The sequence below is a fragment of the Scatophagus argus genome, chromosome 3, assembly GCF_020382885.2.
Source record: "Scatophagus argus isolate fScaArg1 chromosome 3, fScaArg1.pri, whole genome shotgun sequence".
NCBI classification, from domain to species: Eukaryota; Metazoa; Chordata; class Actinopteri; family Scatophagidae; genus Scatophagus; species Scatophagus argus.
Genome location: NC_058495.1, coordinates 15907492 through 15927651, shown reverse-complemented (window position 1 = coordinate 15927651; position 20160 = coordinate 15907492). Strand labels below are relative to the sequence as shown.

The following is a 20160-nucleotide window of genomic DNA, read 5'->3' as shown; positions in this document are numbered from 1 at the left end:
CAATGTAGTGTTTATTCAGATTACATCACTTACAGGTGTTACCAAGCTGTTCTAGTTTCATGGTCTTAATGTACTTGATAGTTGACCCAGCTCCTAACTTAAAAGAACAACCAGCATGAATGTCAACCATGGATTGTTTAAGCATAGTTGCAGCACTGGCAGCTGTCATCGAACACCAGGCCGACGCCACAGTGCTGGACGTAAGTGACTCCCTGGTCGCATTCATAGAACAGGTTCTTGTTGGTTGGGTCAGAGTAGAGTCCATTAGACTTGCCGACACAGAAGCCAGATCCTGTGCTGCTGCCGCCGCCGCCGCTGCTACTGCTGCTGCCAGTTTGGGGCTGAGAGCTTTGGGTTGGTGTGACTGGAGACAGGGGGCCAGAACGAGCACTGCAGGCTGAGAAGAGAAATTAAAGAATTAAAAAGACTTGGAACCAGCCTCAGTATACTGTCTCTATTACCAGAGGATGTGTGTTTCATGCATACAAGTTCCAGTTCCCAGTCCACTCTTGATGGTGTTGATCAAGGGGTATTTTCCCTGGCCACAGAAAGTGCCACTGAAGTCATCCATATCCAAACTCCATACCATGGCTCCACCGAAACCGTTCTGTTTCAACCACTGAGACTGTGGAGCAGACAAGAGGTGAAACCAAGTGCTAAATAGCTATTGAAAATTAAGACAGAAATTTAGATAATGAAATACAGCTTCATACCTTAATCTGGAAACTCCTAACATTATCATACCCAAGCCAGGTTGGCATATTGTAGGTATATGGCACATCCTGAGGACTATCCCAAGACTGAGTGGCTCCTTGCTTCAGGAAAGTGCAGATCTAATGGCAGGGAGATGTTTAAAGTTAGATGTCTATAAAATACAGACATATACAATATACTGTACTGTCCTCCAGTATATGCGTGCATATACAAATTCAGAAAAAGAAGTACAAACCTCATAGTAGGCCAAGAGGCCAGCCTGACCAGTGTAAGGCCCAGCAGGTCCAGGTCCACTGGAAGGAGCTCCCACAGCTGTGTTAGAGGAAGTCAGATGGAAGGTGTGGCCATAGGTGGGGAACCCAACCAGCAACTTCTCAGCTGGTGCACCATTGCTCTTCCAGTAGTTCATAGCATAGTCCTACAAACAAGAGGGTACAGGCTGGTGTGAGTGTCCGTTTGTAATAAAATTTGCCTTACTTGACAGCAGGAGCCTGCACTCACCACATTGAAGTAGTTCATAGACCCCTGGTCAGCAGGGCCACTGTACAGAGGGCTGTTCTCTCCAACACTCTGATCCGAGGGAACGTGGAAGTCATAGGTCATGACATGGAAGTAGTCCAGGACACTGGCAACAAGACATGGGGATTAATATTTAGTGACAGCAACAAGTGTTAAGATAAATAATGTTTGCATGCATCTGCTTGTGTACTTACGCTCCAATCTGGGCAATCTGATATGCAGAGTCAATAGTTGCCTTTCCAGCAGAGACAGCAGCAGTCAGCATCAGACGGGGACGATTGGTCGTCTTGCCCTCCTCCTCAAAGGCGCTCATCATCTCCTACAGAGAGGTAAGGAGAGCGAAACAATGTCGGGATCTCCTGGACATATTTCTTGGCCAAAGCCTCTAAAAAGGTAAATCCTAAATATAGTATATGTGTTTTTGCAACTGAGGAGCCACTGCAGCAATGGCAGCTTGTCCATTTCCACCAACAACTTGGATTCATTTATAGCCAGAATCTGGAATAACCAACCTGGACCAGGACGGTGTAAAGCTGCTTGTCCTGAGGTGGGGATCCACGAGAGCCAGGGTACTCCCAGTCAATATCCAGACCATCAAACTGGTACTGGCGCAGGAACTTGATCACACTGTTGATGAAGGTCTGACGATTGGCAGCAGAGGACACCATAGTTGAGAACCTGGAGACAGGAAGGCAGTCAGAGAGTTCCTACCTGTGCTACAAGTTTTTCTTGGTGAGAGTACTTATCCTCATTTCATCTAATTACTACTTACTTCTGAGTACCAAAGTTCCATCCTCCAATGGCCAACAGAGTCTTCAGGTTGCTGTTCCTGCAAACAGCAATAGCATCCACCTTAACCTCTCACACTTCATCTACCACAGTGACACTATGAGCATTTGTGTGTACTAACTGGTTCTTCAGGGCCTGGAACTCTCCGTAGAGTTTCACATCGTTCCACTCGTAGGTCTGGATCATGTTGTTGTCCATTCCAGCAAAGGCATAGATGAGGTGGTCACAGAGACATGGGTCGATGTTGGTGGGAAAAAACTTGCCGGCTCCAGGACGGTACTGTCCCCAGTTGGTGAAATAACAGGATAGGATGTAGGATGATCCTGTAACATATGGAACAATCACTCCTACAATATGTTACCAACTACAAATATTAAACCAGCACTGAATGGAGGAAGAATATAATTACCAAGCTGCGCCTGCAGCAGGAGAGCAAGTCCTGCAGATATCACAGACAGAATAAGAGAGTGCGGTTGAGGTTAAATAGTTAATAGAAACAATCTTCATTATGCACAAGTTGAAATTAAGTTAAAATGTCTGGTAAAATAAGTAAGTAAAGTTCCAAATGTGGGTTAGGAGCTCAGCTTACCAAGGCATATAAGTAGCTTTTCCATGTTACCTCTGTACATCGAGCTGAGGACCAAAGAGTCTTTTATATTCCTAAGCTCCTCCCCATACCTGCATTATCTGTAAAATATGTTTGATGTGGCTTGACTACTCAACAAACTAATTTCATTGGATTGGCAGAAAGCACTGATGACCTTCAAGTGCCTTTTGATATTGATATGATCCTATTAAATAAGATATTCTGAAGGATGTTGTTATTGGCCAAAATATTAACACTTTGCTTCGCATTTCCAGCAAGTTTTTGCAGTTTTGTGAGAACTTACTTCTTATATATATATAAGTAAGTAATTTCTATGAAATTTCTTTGGAGGTGAATTTTACTAAAACCCAGATAGTCCTTAGACTGCAATATTTACAAAGCACTATTTTTTTTATTACATTACATAAGTTGTTTGATACTGATGTTTACTCAGTTGTCCTTACTTTTCCTTGTACGTAGCCTTATCACCCTTAATATCATTTACAACTGTTAGTCTGTAACTGAAATGTTCTGTTTGTCATATTGCATTGGAAAGACACTTCATGTTCTGTCCTTGAATGTAGCTCAGCAGTTTGGCGATTGCAATGTGATGTCAATTGTGAAATGAATCTTGCACTGGCTGTGCCATGTAAAGCTTCTTTAAGAGGTACTGATTATCTTTTACACTCAAAGCTCCACTTGTAAAAGTTTAGTTTTAGTTTGTTCATTAAAAGGGACACTAAGTATTTGCAAGGGGATGACTTTATCTCTGTAACATTGATTTGAAAATTAAGTTTATAACAATTAGCAATCGCAATTCTATGTAAAATTTAAATAATGATTGGCAATGAAATGGGGCCAAGTACCATTAACAACACATCATCTGTATCAAATAAAAATGATAAGGATTTCACCAGCAGGTTCAAGCTAGTGTTCCTTCCCAGCTTGGTAAGACCCCAGGCCACCATCTGCCCAGCTGTGCCTGGAACAATGTTGGCAACATTACGCTAGATATCCTGAAAAACCCTGCCATTGCCTCTGATTTGTTAAGCTGCTGCCATTAAATAGATGTTAGGGTCAGTAGTGTCTAACTTATCCTCTGTCCTTGAGAGCTTCGCTAAACAGCACTTTCAGAAACAAGTCAAACTTGCCTCTGGCTGCAACTCGAAGCTGTACATAGGCCACACTGAGTTGGATGTTGGTGCTCTATGAAAAACCCAAGACTGGGTTAGGGCATGTCACCATCTCCATTTATCACCAGTGCCAGGAGTGCAGGGCATGAATGTCATCTGGCAATGTTATACCGGAGTGTTTACGGAACATGGAGTACATCAGTTATCTGAACCATGGCAACAAGCCCTGCAGTACTGCCAGTGGGTATAAGTGAGCACTCCCCAGGCTAGAAGTGGGATAGCCAGGGCAGGAACTCTATCAGCTGATACAGTTAAGTTTGTTGCTACAACTTGTTCTTCCTTGCTTTACAAATGTCACGGTTTTGCTCAAGGTGATTTTCCCTGTGCTCCTCATAGTGGTATAGCCTGTTCTTAACATGGATACTAATATGGTCACAATTCACCTCCTGCTGTTTTGTGATAAAAGTTCCAAATTAGGTACATCTGTACTGTAGCTTAAAATATCTTGAAAAAATCTGGATATAGCAGATTGGCATTCTGATGACCATAGCTGCCAACTGCTGACACAACCCCAAGCTACTGTTGTTATGTATTATATCGAGCTGTACTTTCCTCGGATGCTCTTTTCTATTTTGATTCTCGTTGTTCACATTGAAATTGCTGCATGGCTGAGGAAAAGTTGATTTATGAAGTTGGAATGAGGAGTTAACTTTTCAGTATCGTCTCATTTTACTACAAAAACCCAAATAAGGTAGAGGTGCAAATGGTCTCTGATATCATCTGAATCTGCATGTGTACCCAAATAAATTCTTTTTTTTCGATTTGAAGAAGGAACCACAAACACCAAGCACACACTGATGTGTTGTACTCTCTACAAGGCCCACATTCAGCAGCTGTTAGATAGCCAGGTCAGTTCAGGAGGGTAGCAGCCCCTGTGCCTCCCTTAATAGTCCTAATACTGGGGAAAAGGATGGTACTAATTTTAAATCAATTTTTCTTCTTCATCATCTTCATCTTCTTCAGTCTACTTCATCACCCTACTGGAAGTGGGGTGGGCATCTTGATTGGTGGTGCAATTTTGATTTTCTTATGTGGGCACTTTGAGATGTGACCCAGGATTTGACTTTTTCTCTCAGCAGATGGGATTTGAATGCAGCTGAAAGAAGGAACTAACTGAGCAAAAAACTGGTAAATATTTTAAATAATAATAATAATATACATGTACAGTTTGTTCACGACTATTTTGTGTGGACATGGCCAGATGCACTACCAAATCTCACCACCAGATGAAGTTATTAAGCCATTTTGTATAAGGCTGTCAAGAACACAAGACTATTCTTGGATCGATATAATTCTCCCTCCAGTATTGTGATCTGCTCTTTGAAATGGTCAGAACTGTCAAGTATGCTGCAAGCAATGTGCACACATCTTGTTCTGTTTTATTGCAGAGATAATTTACGCTGAAGTTACTGAAGCACAAACCAAACTCTTTCACCATGGCAACCATGCACCGGGAACCGGCAGATTAACACAGACCTGTTGCCATCTCCCACGCAGTCCACACACACACACGCATACACACACACATACACACACGTACACACACTTTGAGAGTTAACTGAAATACGACACATGGAAGTGATTAATCATGACTAATCACGTTGTCTTTGAGAAGCCACTGAAATACACCCATCTGCTCCAGGGTATAAAATACTACAGAATAACAGTGAAGCCCTGTAATCATAATACATTAATTTTGATTTTCAGTTCTTTAGCTGCGGGGGAGCAGGTGTGATTAAGCTGTACAATTAGCAGTCGCTCTCTACTGTGATTGTGTGAGTTTCCCTAAACCTGTGACTTTCCACTGAGATGTAGGAGTGCACATTTCAGACGTAATAAGTGTTTTTCCTCTCCGTGATGTCAAAAAAGAAACAACTTTCTGTTCTACAGTTTGATGTCCCTCTCTGCATGTTATAGAATGTCAGTATTGTACAAAATGTGAGTAGTCCTCAGTGTTCAGTTCCCTCCATCTATCTCTGTCCCTCACCCTCCCCTCCTGAAAAAGGCAGGCCTCTCAACAACCCATCACTATTAGATAGCGCTGGGCTTGTCACCATGGCAGCAAATTCTCAATAATTTTCTCTTGGCCATGTTTTTATGTGCACATACACTATGTACACTGACACGCACGTTTTGCTGTGATGTGGGAGGATTGTCCTTGAGTCCTTGAGCATTCTCAGGTCCAGCTGGAAAACAGTCCACCTGTGAACAGAATTCAAATGCCGTAACAGCGAAGGAGTGCTTTGTCAAACATTAGCATATCACATTTTCAGCATGTTCTCTTACAACCAAAGGCATCATGTCTTATTATGTTCTAGTGTGCATCATGTGATTTGATGTTTTGCAACCGTCTGTGGGTCTGTGTGTGGCTGCAAGCATCTGATAAATGAACCTCATTTCTAAACTTGACAGGCATGCTTGCTTCTTTTCAGATTTGGGATCAGCCAGTATGCTTTTTCAGGGCTAAGACTCATAAATGACTTTATTTCCTCAGGGACTGTGCTGAAGTACAATTTAGAGGTACTTGTACTTTCCTTGACTATTTCTCTTTTCTGTTACTTTACTCCACTACATGCATTTGATAACTTTACTTACTAGTTACTGTGCAGATTCAAATTATTTAGTGTTGGTAGACTTGTGATTGTGATATGCAACCAATTAAGTAGTGTTGTGGGCAGGGTATTGAGTGAGTCCACAGAGTGTTGCAGGATGGGGCAGAGTAGCATGTTTCAGAATTAATCTAATTTTATTGGCAACTGGACAAAAACAAAGCAGTGATACCAATAGTCAGAAAAGTGCTGATAGGGGTTGCAGTCTGTGTATCTCCAGTTCAGATGTGCTGAAAACAAAGAGTCAATTTTACTAGTGAATCTGATTCAGGACCTTGGCTCACTCAGAACTCGAAAACACACTCTCATTTGCCACATGGCATCTGTATATCACCATTAAAAATGACTTATTTGTTCTTCTGCACAGATTTACACGTTGCCCTCATACATAATGCTGTATCTTCGGCCTTACTGCAGAATGGACGTGCTATTAACAAAAGAATTTAACACCAGACGTGACTCGAATGTTCACTTCTCCTGTAGCTGTCCCAGGCAGTTGACGTCAGCTCGTGGAAGATGAAATTAACACACAGAGAAAAAGAAAGGTGAGACAGAGAGGGAACTGAGCGAGTGAGGGGAGATAAAAGATAGGCAGAGCTGATTTTCTTTCTCCAATAAAAGCGACAACCCCCCCAGTGTTGCTATGGCGACCTCCTCCCTCTCCCTTCTTTTCAGCGAGCTACCACTTATCCTTGCTGCCTTTCAGTCAGCAGGGCATGTGGGTGTGTGTGCTTTTGTGTGTTGGCTCCTGAATGAATCAAGCAAATGAAGGGGAAAGCCATTAGAGAGCCAAGTCAGACACACACACACACACACACACACACATATACTCATATACAATTACTGCACATTAATAAGCTCACAATCTGCAAAAATGCTTCATATTTATCATTGTTATCATTATTATAATTATTATTATTACTGCTCTTTCATGCCACAGTATATTCTGCCGTAGCTCTTTCACTACCAGTCTGCCTGATTTTCAGTCACCACACACCCACAGAAATACATGCATACCCTCTCTACCACTACTTACTGTAAATGTGACCGACAGTGAGAAGTAAAACGATGAGGATATACAGGGAGCCATCTTTCAAAAGGTCACTGATTATAAGAGCAAAAGGTGCATCTTACGCCATTAAACAAAACCACCTCAAAAGTGCCGCAGGGGCCTCATTTATTAAACAAGCTTACTATCAATTTTGATCATAAGTTAGACTTAAGCAGAAAACCATGTATAAGTAACTATTTATTAAAGCTTACTTTGACATGGAAGTGATCTTATCTCTAACAAAGTCTAGACTTGACATAGTCAAAGCGATTTTCCTGCTGATTATGTAGGGCAGCAATTCCCAATCAGAGGTACATCTACTCCAGGGGCTTGCCAGAGGATATGTGGAGTGGAGAGACTGCAGTGTAGCTCCACTAATTTGAAAAATTGCAATAATCATAAAAAAATACATCCATTTACACATATAACAATTAATTTAGGTGTTATTGCAATGAAAATTGTGTAAAAAGTAATTAGCATTAACTCAAAGTAACTGATTGATAATATAACTGAAATGATAAGCTACAAGTAATTACTAATTAATATAATTGTAATTAATAACCTTATTTAGTTGTTGGTAAAGGGTTTCATGAGTTCACATGAATTCATACATGGCCTGTGAGGGTTTTACAAAAAAGGTGTGGAACCACGATGGTATTGCAGTTGAGGACGCACATGCATCCAAATTTCTGGTCAACTTTGCATGAGCTTCATTGAAAACGTTATAGGAATTATCAATTAAAGGTGTAAGGAATTAACAAATCTACTGGTCGTTGTTTTTGGACACACTGCATCATTAAATCTTTTCATACTGAATTCTTAAGCAATACAGTTTATTTTTAATATCAGCCACAGCTCTGTCTCATTCACTCCACGCTCCCAAGATACGCATCTGGTTTTGTTTGTCTGCCCACTATTTAGTCCACAGAATAATTCATGTTGCCTCATTTCAGGCTCCTCTGCCATCTCCATGATTGTGTGAATCTAAGAACATTTTTATAAGTGAGGCCCCCGTAGAAGTAGCTATTGTGCGACCCACTTGCTGGCTGGTGAATTAGAGTACATGTGATGCAAGTTGATCACGTCATCATTACTGTAGTTACCCTGCTCTCCACTGTTCTTCACATTGTCTCAAGCAAATGCATGGTCATACAGACACTCATACAGAGCTCTTGTTTTCATACTGTAGAGGAGCTGCTTAAAGTCTTGATGATTCAACATCAGCACTGGAGTATTTTTTTTTTTTCGCTGACCGGAGGCTGTGTTTCTATACACCTCTCTTCGCGCTTCACAAGCACTTCATTTAGTAAGCTCTCTTAGTGCTAAAATAAAAAATACATGTCCAAGCTTCTGGCAGCTGTCAGCATCATTTGACTCAGTGAAGACTCTGAATGTCATGTAGAATATTCATGTAGTCATTAGTATCCGTAACTGGTGATACAAAGATGTCATTTCAAATATGCAGTCTCAGAATTCACTAATAGTCAAATTTATCTTATTAGATATCAAAGCAAAGGACTGTGTGTCAGTGTACAATGTCGTACACATATCAGGATTGAAATGCACACTATGTGTGTACAACCTCAGAAGTAGTGCTCTGCAGCAATACAAGGATTCAGACGCACATGGACAGAGACAGTTGGCAGTTTTCCCGCTATCCCAGCTGACATCGGGATTGCAGGACCTTGTCCTGTTCGGTGCTGCTGCTTGTTGTTTGTGTCTATAGTCTTTTTGCAGCATGCATAGTCTCGTATAGTCTCTGTGCTGTGTGTATAGTCTGCACAGTTCTTGTGCACTATGTATAGTCTGTGCATTATGTATAGACTTGTACTGTGTACAGTGTTGTATTTCATTTCTAGTATAGCACCTGGTCACTGTTACTGTAAACACCTGAAATGACAATAAAACTTCTTGGCTCTTGATAGAGGGAAGTGCCTTTAAACTTGCATTAGCTGATTTTTCTGACAACTTGGAGACAGCAAAAACAAGCTGCAAACATATCATTTAAAGGTTGTTGCTGTATAAAGTTGAAATGGTTAAGATATTAGTGAGCACCAGTGCAATCGTGCTTTTGTCTAAATGGCGAAGGTAGTCTAGTAATGACTTGTTTAGCTCTGTTTTTGGTCTTCCCCAACTCCCAAGGGAAATATTTGACTTTTCAGCAGTCACCAGCTAGTCATACACTTTGGTGCTGTTAAGATTCCCTACAGTCAGGTTTTAGACATTTTTTTCACTGGACTCAGTTGCATGCTGTGGTGGGAACCAACTCTGACAAGCACAGTAAGTCTGAACCAAAACAAGAAACCGTGGGCCTGTGAACCAAAATAATGAGCTGAGAGATGCTGAGGAGAACTTCAGAGTGTGGGGTTGTTGCCATGACCGACACGTCATACTTCACGCAGTCATGCGATCCATTGTCAACATAGAAATATTGATTATAGCAGCTTTAAAAATAACATTTCTTAACAATCAAAATAGAACCAAACTCAAGCCAAAAGATCAACACATGAAAACAGAGCCTAGTCCTGGTTCTGTCAGTCACAAGTGCTTTTTGCACAACCTGCCTTACACCATCACCATTCGTATGGTTAATTACCATGTGGTGGTGGTGGTGGGGAATCTACCTTGCTGCATGTATGTCACTGGTGCATTGCTGCAGCCTGCAGAAATCCAGAGTATGGAGTTAAATCTCCATTCCAGAGCTGTCGGTCCATATTAGCTCTGCCATTTTCAATATAAAGCCACAGTAATGACAGAGCTGTGGTGATGTCATTGAAAATATATGCTTGCTGCATGCGGTAAGTCTGAGAGCCTCTCAGTGTCTGAACACATACTGGACTAAATTACATCTCTTTCATACATAAATTACCACCAACAGCCAACACCTGTCAATTTGACTTTATAACAAAGCTGATAGAATATAAAATACTGAGGAATCAGAGAAATAAAATAAACAACTTAAAGAAGAACTGAAGTGACTTACACTCTTCAGGATCAGGTTTTAAACAACCGAAGATACGATAAAACGTTTCTTTTGTGTATTGTTTTCTCTCTTGTGTCTTTTTTTGCATGACAGTGTGTACACATGGCTAAATTACTTCATCAATTTAAGTTTTACTGCTCAGAGCAACATCAACATAAGGCTCATTCAAACCTAATTGACACCTGAAGTTGTCTAAGCTCACAAGCTGTTTAAAGCCCACAGTGTAGACATTTGAGATCTGCAATTGTGCTCTATAAAATGTACTATAGGTTTGTAAGAAATTAAGGTCAATTCCAAAATTGAAACAGAAATGAAATTGTCCAACACATCAGTTTCATGAAGAGATGAGACACAGCCTCAGTTCTGAGAAAAAGTTACAATCTGCAATGTACATTTACTGTAAAAGAGATATAGAAATGAAACAACATGACTTTCATAACTATCTACATCTCAGTATAAGCAGGTTGTTAATTTGAAGGCAATGGCAGGAAAATAAAATGCCACCATGAGCCAAAGAGAACTTCTCATCCGATGAAGTCACACACTGTAGCTAACGCAAGTGCTTTTCCTTCGGTTTGTGGCACAGGAAAAGAGAAAGAGGGAGAGAGGAGGAGAGATGAGAGGGACAGAAGCTCTGCTGCAGAACACACCTCATCTCCATTTTAGCTGGAGGGAGAGAGAGAGGGAGGGAGGGAGGGAGAGTGAGAGAGATCCAGTCTGTGCCAATTTGCTCTTCAGCTCCAGTGACAGAGAGAGGAGAGCTGGGGAAGTGATATTTCAGGAATCTTAAGAGATCCACAGACGTGTTACTGAGAGGGAGAACCAGAAAAAAAAAAACCCATCCCGGCACGTGAAGCCTTTGCAAAGAAAGACTGACAGCAGATGAAGACGAGAAGAAAAAGAAAGGGAGAGATGTAGCCAGTGCTCCAGTTGCGGTAAGAAACCTGAAATATGTTGATCAAATTTTCTAAGCACACACGACAACACAAACATGCAGTCCCTCATGGACACAGTCTGAGTGAAAGCAGTATTGATTCGGTGTTGATAGCCGGTGTATGTGTGTGTATGTGTGTGTGTGTGTGTGTGTGTGTGTGTGTGTGTGTGTGTGTGTGTGTGTGTGTGTGTGTGTGTGCATGTATGTGTTAGAAATGGAGAAGCTCAGGGTTACCTTTCAGCAGATTGTGGAAAATAAATCATAAGTTTGTGTGTACGTGTGAGTGTGTGCATGCTGGAGCGGATTCAGCTGCAGGGCAATGCGTCACTGTTTTTATTATTGGTATTATTATTGGTATCTGCATCCAGCACCTCTGTCTTTGTCATATGGCCCTCTCGCTCGCTCTCTAAATCCTTCCTCTTCTCTATTCCGCCCTGTTGCAGTGTGGCTCTCTGTGTCGTAGCTGCACAGCACAAACAAACCCGCAACATGCAAGGGACGGTTTCATGCAAGCACGTATTTCTGTTCCCTAACTACTCCTTCCTCATTATTCCAGTGCATGTCTTAAAAGCATTTCTTCAGCCCTCTCTGGGCCGTGTTTGGCTTTAACTTCTGCAGAAGCATCAATGAGACTGGTTTGAAATAACACAGACTTTTAATTCCCATTTCACCTCCACAGGGGCCCTTAAAACTTTCAAGCCATTGACTTCCTGATAGTTATCCATTACAGGATCGAGGCCACAGTCTAATTAATTATCCCACACCTAATTGTCTTTATTAAGGAGAGAATTGCATGGTGCAAGCTATATCGCAAAAAGTGTTTCTGGAAAGCAGAAAATATAGTTTGGCGTGTCAGATTTTCTCTCCAAAAAATTGGATTCACAGTAGAGGAACTCCTGTAGTTGACTTCTGTTTTCTTGAAGGTGAAGGTTTTTGTTTTAGGGTGAGTGAGTGCTTTCAGGGTTTTTATTTCTAACCCTTCTCATGGTACTATCATGTTGGCTTGTTTTTCTTTCTTGCAGCAAATGTTAATGTTACATCCCTCTAATCATCAACGTACCAGACATGCTCAAATGTTCAAGTCAAGTGAAGTGATGTGCTCACACTAATGACAGCCTGTCAAACAAATCAAACTAGTAAAAATTCGGATGTATCTGATTATTTATTTTTTGTTTAATTGTTTGTCATCGAGGATAATTGAAGGTAAGTAAGTACGTCGTGGCTGTTTGGCAAATATGCATAGATATTAGGGGTGTGGGTGTGTGTGTGGGAGGGAAAGAGATCCATTTATATGTGTGAGAGAATGTTCAAATTGGTTATAAAAAAAACAAAAAAGAAACAAGAAAAACATGTGAAATCGGAAACGTGGGCAGATTAGGTATTGATCCAGAAACTTTTGCTGCAAGTTCAGGGCGGATATGAAAGTCAAACAATGCTGACAAATGCACAAAAGTCTAGCATGCTGAGCAGGTCGGCAGCTTTTCAAATAAATAAATAAAACACACACATGAAAATCAACAAAATCTGGCAAAGCCCATTTAGAAGTCAGAAGATATTAGAAGTAAGCTTACCAGACTTCTGTAACATCATATCTGTTTGAGGTGAACAACTCGAATTATATCAGCAGCTACAAGCATAACACGTCTGAATCTCAACTCGAACTGTTGGAAGTCCAGTTGCATTGTGGTTCGCCACCAGATCTGGTCAAGGAAGAAGAATATGAAGATTTGTCCTTACCTCAAAAGAAAGAGTATTGTCAGAGCTACTGAGAGGGGATACACAAGTATACATAAGAACCATGAGCTATAAGCGTACTCACCTCTCAGCTGTGACTGACTGACACGCATCTGCATCACTGAAACGTTAGCAAATCACTTTTAAACCAAGGCTTGTGTAAATGTAGTTCAGTATTGTTATATTCAGTCTGTATTTATGTTAAAGAACATTTATACAGCATAGATCCTGCAACTATTCACCGATAGTTTCAGTATTATGTCTTTGTCCTTCAGCTGGAGGAACATATTTTGGTTTTGGATTAAGGTCACTGCAGTTTCATCTTTTTGGTTATTATTACTCATCCTTGTATATGGTTGAGGTATTGCTGTGGGTAATACTGTGCAGTCATACATTCTGTACTTTCAAAGAAATCTGAGAAAGAAGATTCAGGGGAGTAATAATGGCCACTAAGAGCAAAAATATGGTCTATTTATCCACAGGACAAGGAGACTGTGGAGAGCTGGGACGACACAGAGTTATGAAAGCCACTGAGTCATATACACATCTTACGCTTGTTTTTCTGAATAGCTGAAATTACAAGGCAGCACAAGCCCTTTGAAAACACACAGTCCTGATCTCCTGAAAAAAAAACAAAAAACACATGCATGCACACACAAAAAAAAACAAAACAAAAAAAAACACTGTGAGCTTTTGAGAGCAAATGACAAAAACGGGGGACATCAAAATTAAATGATGAATCCATTATTGAGCAGGTTGCATTTGAAAAGATGAGAGAGTGGAGATGAAAGTGAATGGCTGATAGAAGAATAAGAACAGCCCAAGGAGGTAAGAGCTGCTCCTGTGTTTTTACTGTTGCAGCTGCCAAACTACACGCAAAATCAAGCGAACACACAGAGCTCACTTTGCTCTTCTCCTGCAATTAAACTACGTGAAGCCTGAATGCCAATAGCTTTTCTCTGCATCTCAATAACTGTGCTTAATTGAATCTGTCAATTTGTTCTCCTTCCTGTTTGTGGAGACAAGTTGGCAAGTGTCTCACTGCACTTTCTCCTCGGTGACTAACAAATATTAAAGCCCGCAGAGTTGCACAGTACTTCCTGTTAGTCATGTAGATTGCAGACCTCAGTGGCAGATGTAGAGTTTTATCACACCAGCTGCCAGGATGGAAAGTGTTTGCAAGTGGCAGAAAAGGTTAAAAGTTCATTTGATGACTACTTGAAGGAAATGCAGTTTTACAATATCAGAAATGCAGTCATGGTGAACAGTTTCTCAGCATTGTCAGTGTTGTTTCTTCTGTGTTATTATCAACTGATACACAGATTGGACCAAAACAAATTCCTAAGTAAATCTCAAAACACTGAGACGGAGTGAGGCCGGGAGATTTGTTTCCATGGCAACTCTGCAGTAAGCCTTGCACGGCTTCTCTGCATGTGTGTAATACCAATATCACGTAATACAACTCTTATGTGTCCCACAGAGTGGTGTTTTTTGGTTTTTTTTTCTGGGGTGACAGAAAGAGTCATATTTGACACTGAAACGTCATTCTCACCAGTCTCAACCAGTTAACAAGAACCCCGTTCTTTACACACAAGCCTAAACATGACATAACCAAAATCAAACCACAGCTACTGTTGTTGAACCTGGTCTCTTCTCAAAGTGAAAGCCGCTGCCTCTCTCTAATTCGCCATAATTTGGAAGATGACATACGCATGCAAATTAGGTACATGAGGTACTGATGAAGAGTTTAGGCAGTCCTGCAATTCTGTAAGAGCAAGATAATCTTAATATGAGAGGTGGATGTCCTTATGAAGCTGGGGAAGCTGCAAAATTAATATCTTTATGTACACAACTAATGAAATCTGAGCCTGTATTGTGAAAGATATTACTTGTAGTTTGAGATCTATAGAGAATTAACACCTGACACTGCAGGTCTTCAGCCCTACAGAGTCTTTGAGCAGGTTTCAGGTCATTGTTTTGGTTAAGTTGGTTAAATTCATCAGTGGGATGAAAAATCCAACAGTAAAGAATGAATGATAATGTTGCTCTGTGTCTCCTGAATATGTAACTAATTGTTAACAAATTCACCATAATAATATGTCAGTGTCGTGTTTAAATCCTGACACTTTGCCATCAAGCAGCCAAAAGAACAATTAATTTAAGATGAATAAAAGAAGAATCTATTTTGTCCCTACTGGTCAGCTAATTACCGGGATGATCTCATTGCTGCCAAATGCCTACGGTCTGCTGATGTGATGCTGTTGAGTAGTGTTGAGCAGTACTGTCAGTGTCCTGTAAATGTAAATATTGATGTAAGAGGTGTGTTTGCATGCGTGTGTGTATGTGTGTATGTGTGTGTGTGTGTGTGTGTGTGTGGCCACATTTACACAGACTTTCCCATTATAGCCTTAAGTAGAAAAGGCTGATAATATAAAAAAGATCCTTGGGGATCAGAACCTGTGTTCTAACAGGCACTGAATGAGAAGCGCTGGCATGAAATATTTAAGCACTACATGATTTCATCACTCCTGCATGTTTACCTATTCTCCTGTAGGCTGAAAGGAACATTGGAGTAGATAACAGCAGAGCACTGTTTTCCTTGCTTTTGATTTTCCCTATTTGTACACTGATTGTCTTCATTTTTGAATTTCTTGCTCCATGTCTAAATCTGTTGCTACTGTCAAGGCCAGATGCTCATCCATCTTTTCTAATTCACCTTCCTGGCTGCAGACCATTTGTCTGCAAAATGCATCCATGAAAACTCCATGTAGCTTTGCATAGGTATCTGCTGTATTGAGAATTAACACACCCAATGCTTATAACATGGGTTTGTATTTAAGTGATGCATTCAATTTTAAAAGAGAGTTTTAAACAGCTACTTTTAGCTATTTTAGTTTCACTCCTTTTCGCTCTGAATCTTTCTTGTCTCTTTTTGTGTTTGTGACAAAACAGTGAGCCGCCACGCTGCGAGCCATGAGTCCCCCACCTGTGGCCAGGATATGAGATGAGAAGGCCGTCATTGAGCTACAGCCATTGTGCAGACCCTGTTCAACCACTGCAATCAAAGTTACACGCAATAATACTCTGGGGATAACAGAGTTCCTGACTACAAAGGGAGAACACACACATTTCAGTTGTTTATATGTGTCTGAGGTGTCTGTGTCTGTACCATCTAGCCCACCTTTTACAGTTTGCATACACACCTTGAAACTGTTAATAACGTGACTTCACACACATTTCTGGTCCAGATGATTCATCTCACATCCTCATAACAAACTCTTCCTCACCTTGCCTGAATCAACACCTGTAACTTGTGAAGATTATGAGGCCGAATTTGGTGTTTGTACAGACACAGTGTCTCCTGTGTATATTTGTTCTTGTACACGTGCCCGGTGTTGTGGGGTCGCTACCTCACACACTGCCATGGCACGTGTCCTGCCCGTTGAGATGTGTGTGTCAGATCAAGCCGTGGTTCTCCCCTGACTCCGTTTATCATGAAGCTCCCACTGTGGACTGCAACGACCTGCTGTTGACAAAGCTCCCTTTACCCATACCCACAAACACACACACCCTTCGTTTGCAGAGTAACCTCCTGTCTGATCTCAATGTTGCGGTGCTGCACGGGCTCCCCAACCTCACAGACCTTGACATTTCCCAAAATCGCTTCAGCCGTGTCAGGACAATAACTCAGGGCTCCGTTCTGCCCTCTCTATTATCTCTACACCTGGAGGAAAACCATCTCAGCCGCCTCCCTGATGCCTCCTTTTCCTCACTGCCAACTTTGCAGGAACTCTTTCTCAGCCACAATAACTTACATTCAATAGCACCCGGAGCCTTCAATGGCCTGAACTCCCTACTGCGTCTGCATATCAACAACAACAAGTTGACCACTGTTGATCCTCTGTGGTTCAGGGCTTTGCCTCGCTTGGAAGTTCTCATGCTTGGGGGAAACCCTGTGGAAGCCCTGCCTGAACGTGGCTTCACGGCTCTGAAATCCCTCCGAAGTCTTGTCCTCGGAGGTATGGGTCTGAGAAACTTGGCTGAAAAAGCACTGGAAGGGTTGGATGGTTTGGAGAGCCTGTCCTTTTATGATAACCTGCTGACTAAGGTCCCCACTCAGGCCCTGAGAAGAGTGCCAGGACTGAAGTTTCTTGACCTCAACAAAAACCGCATAAAGCTGATTGAGACAGGAGACTTCCGAGACATGAACCACCTGAAGGAGCTTGGCTTGAACAACATGGAGGAGTTGGTGTCCATTGAGAGAGCTGCCCTGGAGCATCTTCCAGAACTCACCAAGCTTGAGATCACTAACAACCCGCGACTGTCCTACATTCATCCACAGGCTTTCCTCCAACTGAAAAGGCTGGAGAGTTTAATGCTCAACTCCAACTCTCTGAGCGCTCTGCACCAGCACATCATGCTCTCCCTGCCCAGTCTTCAGGAGGTGAGCTTACACTCCAACCCCCTGCGATGTGACTGCCTCTTTCACTGGGCTGCCATGGATGCCCCTCACCCTCAGACTGAAAATACCCAAACAGGCAGGCGAACACCTCGCATGGTGCGTTTTATTCAACCCCAGGCCACACTTTGCTCTGAACCCCCAGAGCTGAGGGCTCGCAGGGTGAGAGAGGTGTCCTCCAGGGAGATGTCAGCATCATGCCTCCCCATGATCCCTTCCAGTTCCCTCCCTTCCTACGTTGGGGTAAGAGAGGGAGGAAAACTGGTCTTGCACTGCAGAGCTCTTGCAGATCCACAGCCGGAACTGTACTGGGTGACTCCCTTTGGGCTAAGACTTGGTCCTGCACCATCCAAAGGTTTACTAGCTCCTGCTCCCTGCCACAGCCTGACAGCATCTGAGGGACTCAACCACACGTCCACCTCCAGTGTCTCTGCCAGCCAGATTCCAGATGACACTTCCTGTAACCCCTCCAAGCACTACCGGCTACTGCCTGAGGGAACTCTGGAGATGAGCATGGTCACGTCTGGTGAGGCAGGATTGTATACCTGTATAGCTGAGAATGCACTGGGAGCAGATACACGCAGTGTCGCTGTAGGTGTGCATGGCAGAGACAAGAAAAGAAAGAGGGGGATGGCTGCTAATATGAAGAGATATCCATTATTCACAGCAGATGCCAGATTGGAGGTGAGGGAGGTCGGACAACACTATGCTATCCTGTCTTGGCAGAGCAGGCGCAACCTCCCATCAACACGTCTTTCCTGGCAAGCCATATACTCAAACGCACACACACCTACCTACACCACACGCATCCTGGCTGGTACACAGAGCTTCAACCTGACTCACCTGCAGGCAGAGACATTTTACAGAGTGTGTCTACATTTAGGGTACAGTGAGGGCGCCAAGCATGCCAGCAGGAGATCAAGAGAGAGCAAAAAGACTCAATGTGTTTCATTCAGAACAAAGGATATCCCCGAGCCTCAGCCCAGCCTGCAGTTAAGTCCAGAGCTGACCTCCACAGCAGTCACACTACTGCTCCTTGCAGTCATATTGCTGCTGCTGGCAACCCAGGGCTGGTACACTGAGCGCAGTGACGGGGCAGGAAAGCACCACAGTGCCCTCCTCCAGGGAATCAAAAGTCCCAAGGCTCTGATCATTAATCAAAAGACAGAAGGGAGCAACCAACATCAGCCAAAGCAGAGTGAGAAACTGCTATTACATCAGAACTGCTGAGATAATTTGTGTACATTCAGAAGAGGAATACTGACACACACCCACACACACATACTCAAATGTCAAGTCTAATGTACACTTTATGAATCGTAACTAGAAGAGGGGCGTCACAGATCAGAGCAGCAGGGTACTGTAGAAAGAGATTTGTATTTATTTTATATACCATATAAAGTATATATTGACATTGTTTATGTGTTAAGATGTATTGTCAAGAATGCCTAAACCCTAACCAGGGTGATAAAACTGGACAATCATACTGCAGCAGCACAGCGAGCAATCACATGAGAAACAGTTCAAGCTGCCGATGACCACTGGACTGAAACTAAAGAAAACCTGATTCAATCCAGAGACAGATATTTACAGAGGTGAGCGGCTCAGACCTCCAGGGTATTTGTTATGTTTCCTCTCTACTTGTTCCACAGACTGAGCCATACATTCTACATGCAGATGAAAATCTGTCTTGAGACTGATGCTGAATGAAATTCCTGCATTGTAAAACAACCTTTTTGCTTCGCTTTCAGTACCTTGGACGGGATTGTCCATCTTACAGTACATTAACAGTATACTCATCCAGATTTCCTGCCTAACATCCTCTTTCAGTATAAAAGTGATCTAAAAGTGACTGTGTTAAATTCTATTTTGAGCTATTATACAATAAAGTCTTTTTAATTTACACTATTTTTCTGTTCATTTTGCTTTCTTACTGCACAATTGAAATTAGATTATACAGAAAACGATAGCAGGGAGTCAGATCACACAACAGTTGTGTAAGGAAAGCATGACAGACGAAAAAGCTGCATAAAAGTCCCATATTAGAGATTCATCTGCAGCTACAACCCCTCCCTTATCTGTATGCAGCTGCCGTTGCTCCACAGTAGGAATAAGTATGATAATAGCTCAGGACATCTGACACCTTCTAAGTAAACACAAGGCACAGTGTGTCCCCTGCTGGATAAGACCTGGAACTGAATGGAGGGTTAAAGAATTGGTTCACATTATTTCAAGTCCATCTCAACACCCACGTGCTTATTTGTACATCAAGTCACTGCTCACTGTAATCATTCCTCCTCTCCACACTGGAAGTGAAGCGATCCCTTCCTAGCATGCCTCCAGTCTAAGAAATGAGGGAGGACTGAATCCACAAGCCTCATTTTGTCTAGAAATGACTTTCAGTCCCACGGGCAATATGAGGTTTCAGCAGTCTGAGTCAATCTAATCAAGTGCTTATCTTCCAGCAGTCTTTTTAGGAAATCCTCTTTCTTGTGTTTCAACAAACAGTGTATGAACTGTAGCACACTGAATCTTGTTCTAAAAAGCCACTTGACTCGTCTAACTGAAAGCAATGAAGCCTCATGATAA

The 20160-nt window shown here is 42.1% G+C and overlaps 2 protein-coding genes across 2 annotated transcripts; one reads left to right on the top strand and one right to left on the bottom strand.

The window, feature by feature from the left end:
• On the bottom strand, positions 1 to 2724 carry LOC124057185 (acidic mammalian chitinase-like). Its single transcript, XM_046385320.1, has 11 exons — positions 2612 to 2724; positions 2432 to 2461; positions 2144 to 2345; positions 2006 to 2062; positions 1746 to 1911; positions 1428 to 1552; positions 1216 to 1339; positions 950 to 1132; positions 714 to 833; positions 487 to 625; positions 1 to 397 (listed from the first exon to the last, which is right to left on the bottom strand). Exons 1-11 carry the CDS (start codon positions 2649 to 2651, stop codon positions 138 to 140), a joined length of 1446 nt encoding a protein of 481 aa, XP_046241276.1. The 5' UTR covers positions 2652 to 2724; the 3' UTR covers positions 1 to 137.
• An 8470-nt stretch (positions 2725 to 11194) lies between these two features.
• Positions 11195 to 19439, top strand: lrrn2 (leucine rich repeat neuronal 2). Its single transcript, XM_046384157.1, has 2 exons — positions 11195 to 11379; positions 16065 to 19439. The coding sequence occupies exon 2, from the start codon at positions 16435 to 16437 to the stop codon at positions 18799 to 18801; it is 2367 nt and encodes a 788-aa protein (XP_046240113.1). The 5' UTR covers positions 11195 to 11379; positions 16065 to 16434; the 3' UTR covers positions 18802 to 19439.
• Positions 19440 to 20160: the final 721 nt, after the last annotated feature.

Bases quoted from the DNA above. Each gene is read 5' to 3' on its own strand.
- LOC124057185 (XM_046385320.1), bottom strand. From the start codon at position 2,651: ATGTACAGAGGTAACATGGAAAAGCTACTTATATGCCTTG. The intron at 1,133-1,215 runs GTGAGTGCAGGC...TCTTGTTTGTAG, and splicing joins CTATGAACTACTTCAATGTG to GACTATGCTATGAACTACTG. The intron at 398-486 runs GTATGCATGAAA...TTCTCTTCTCAG, and splicing joins TGGACTGGGAACTGGAACTT to CCTGCAGTGCTCGTTCTGGC.
- lrrn2 (XM_046384157.1), top strand. From the start codon at position 16,435: ATGAGGCCGAATTTGGTGTTTGTACAGACACAGTGTCTCCTGTGTATA.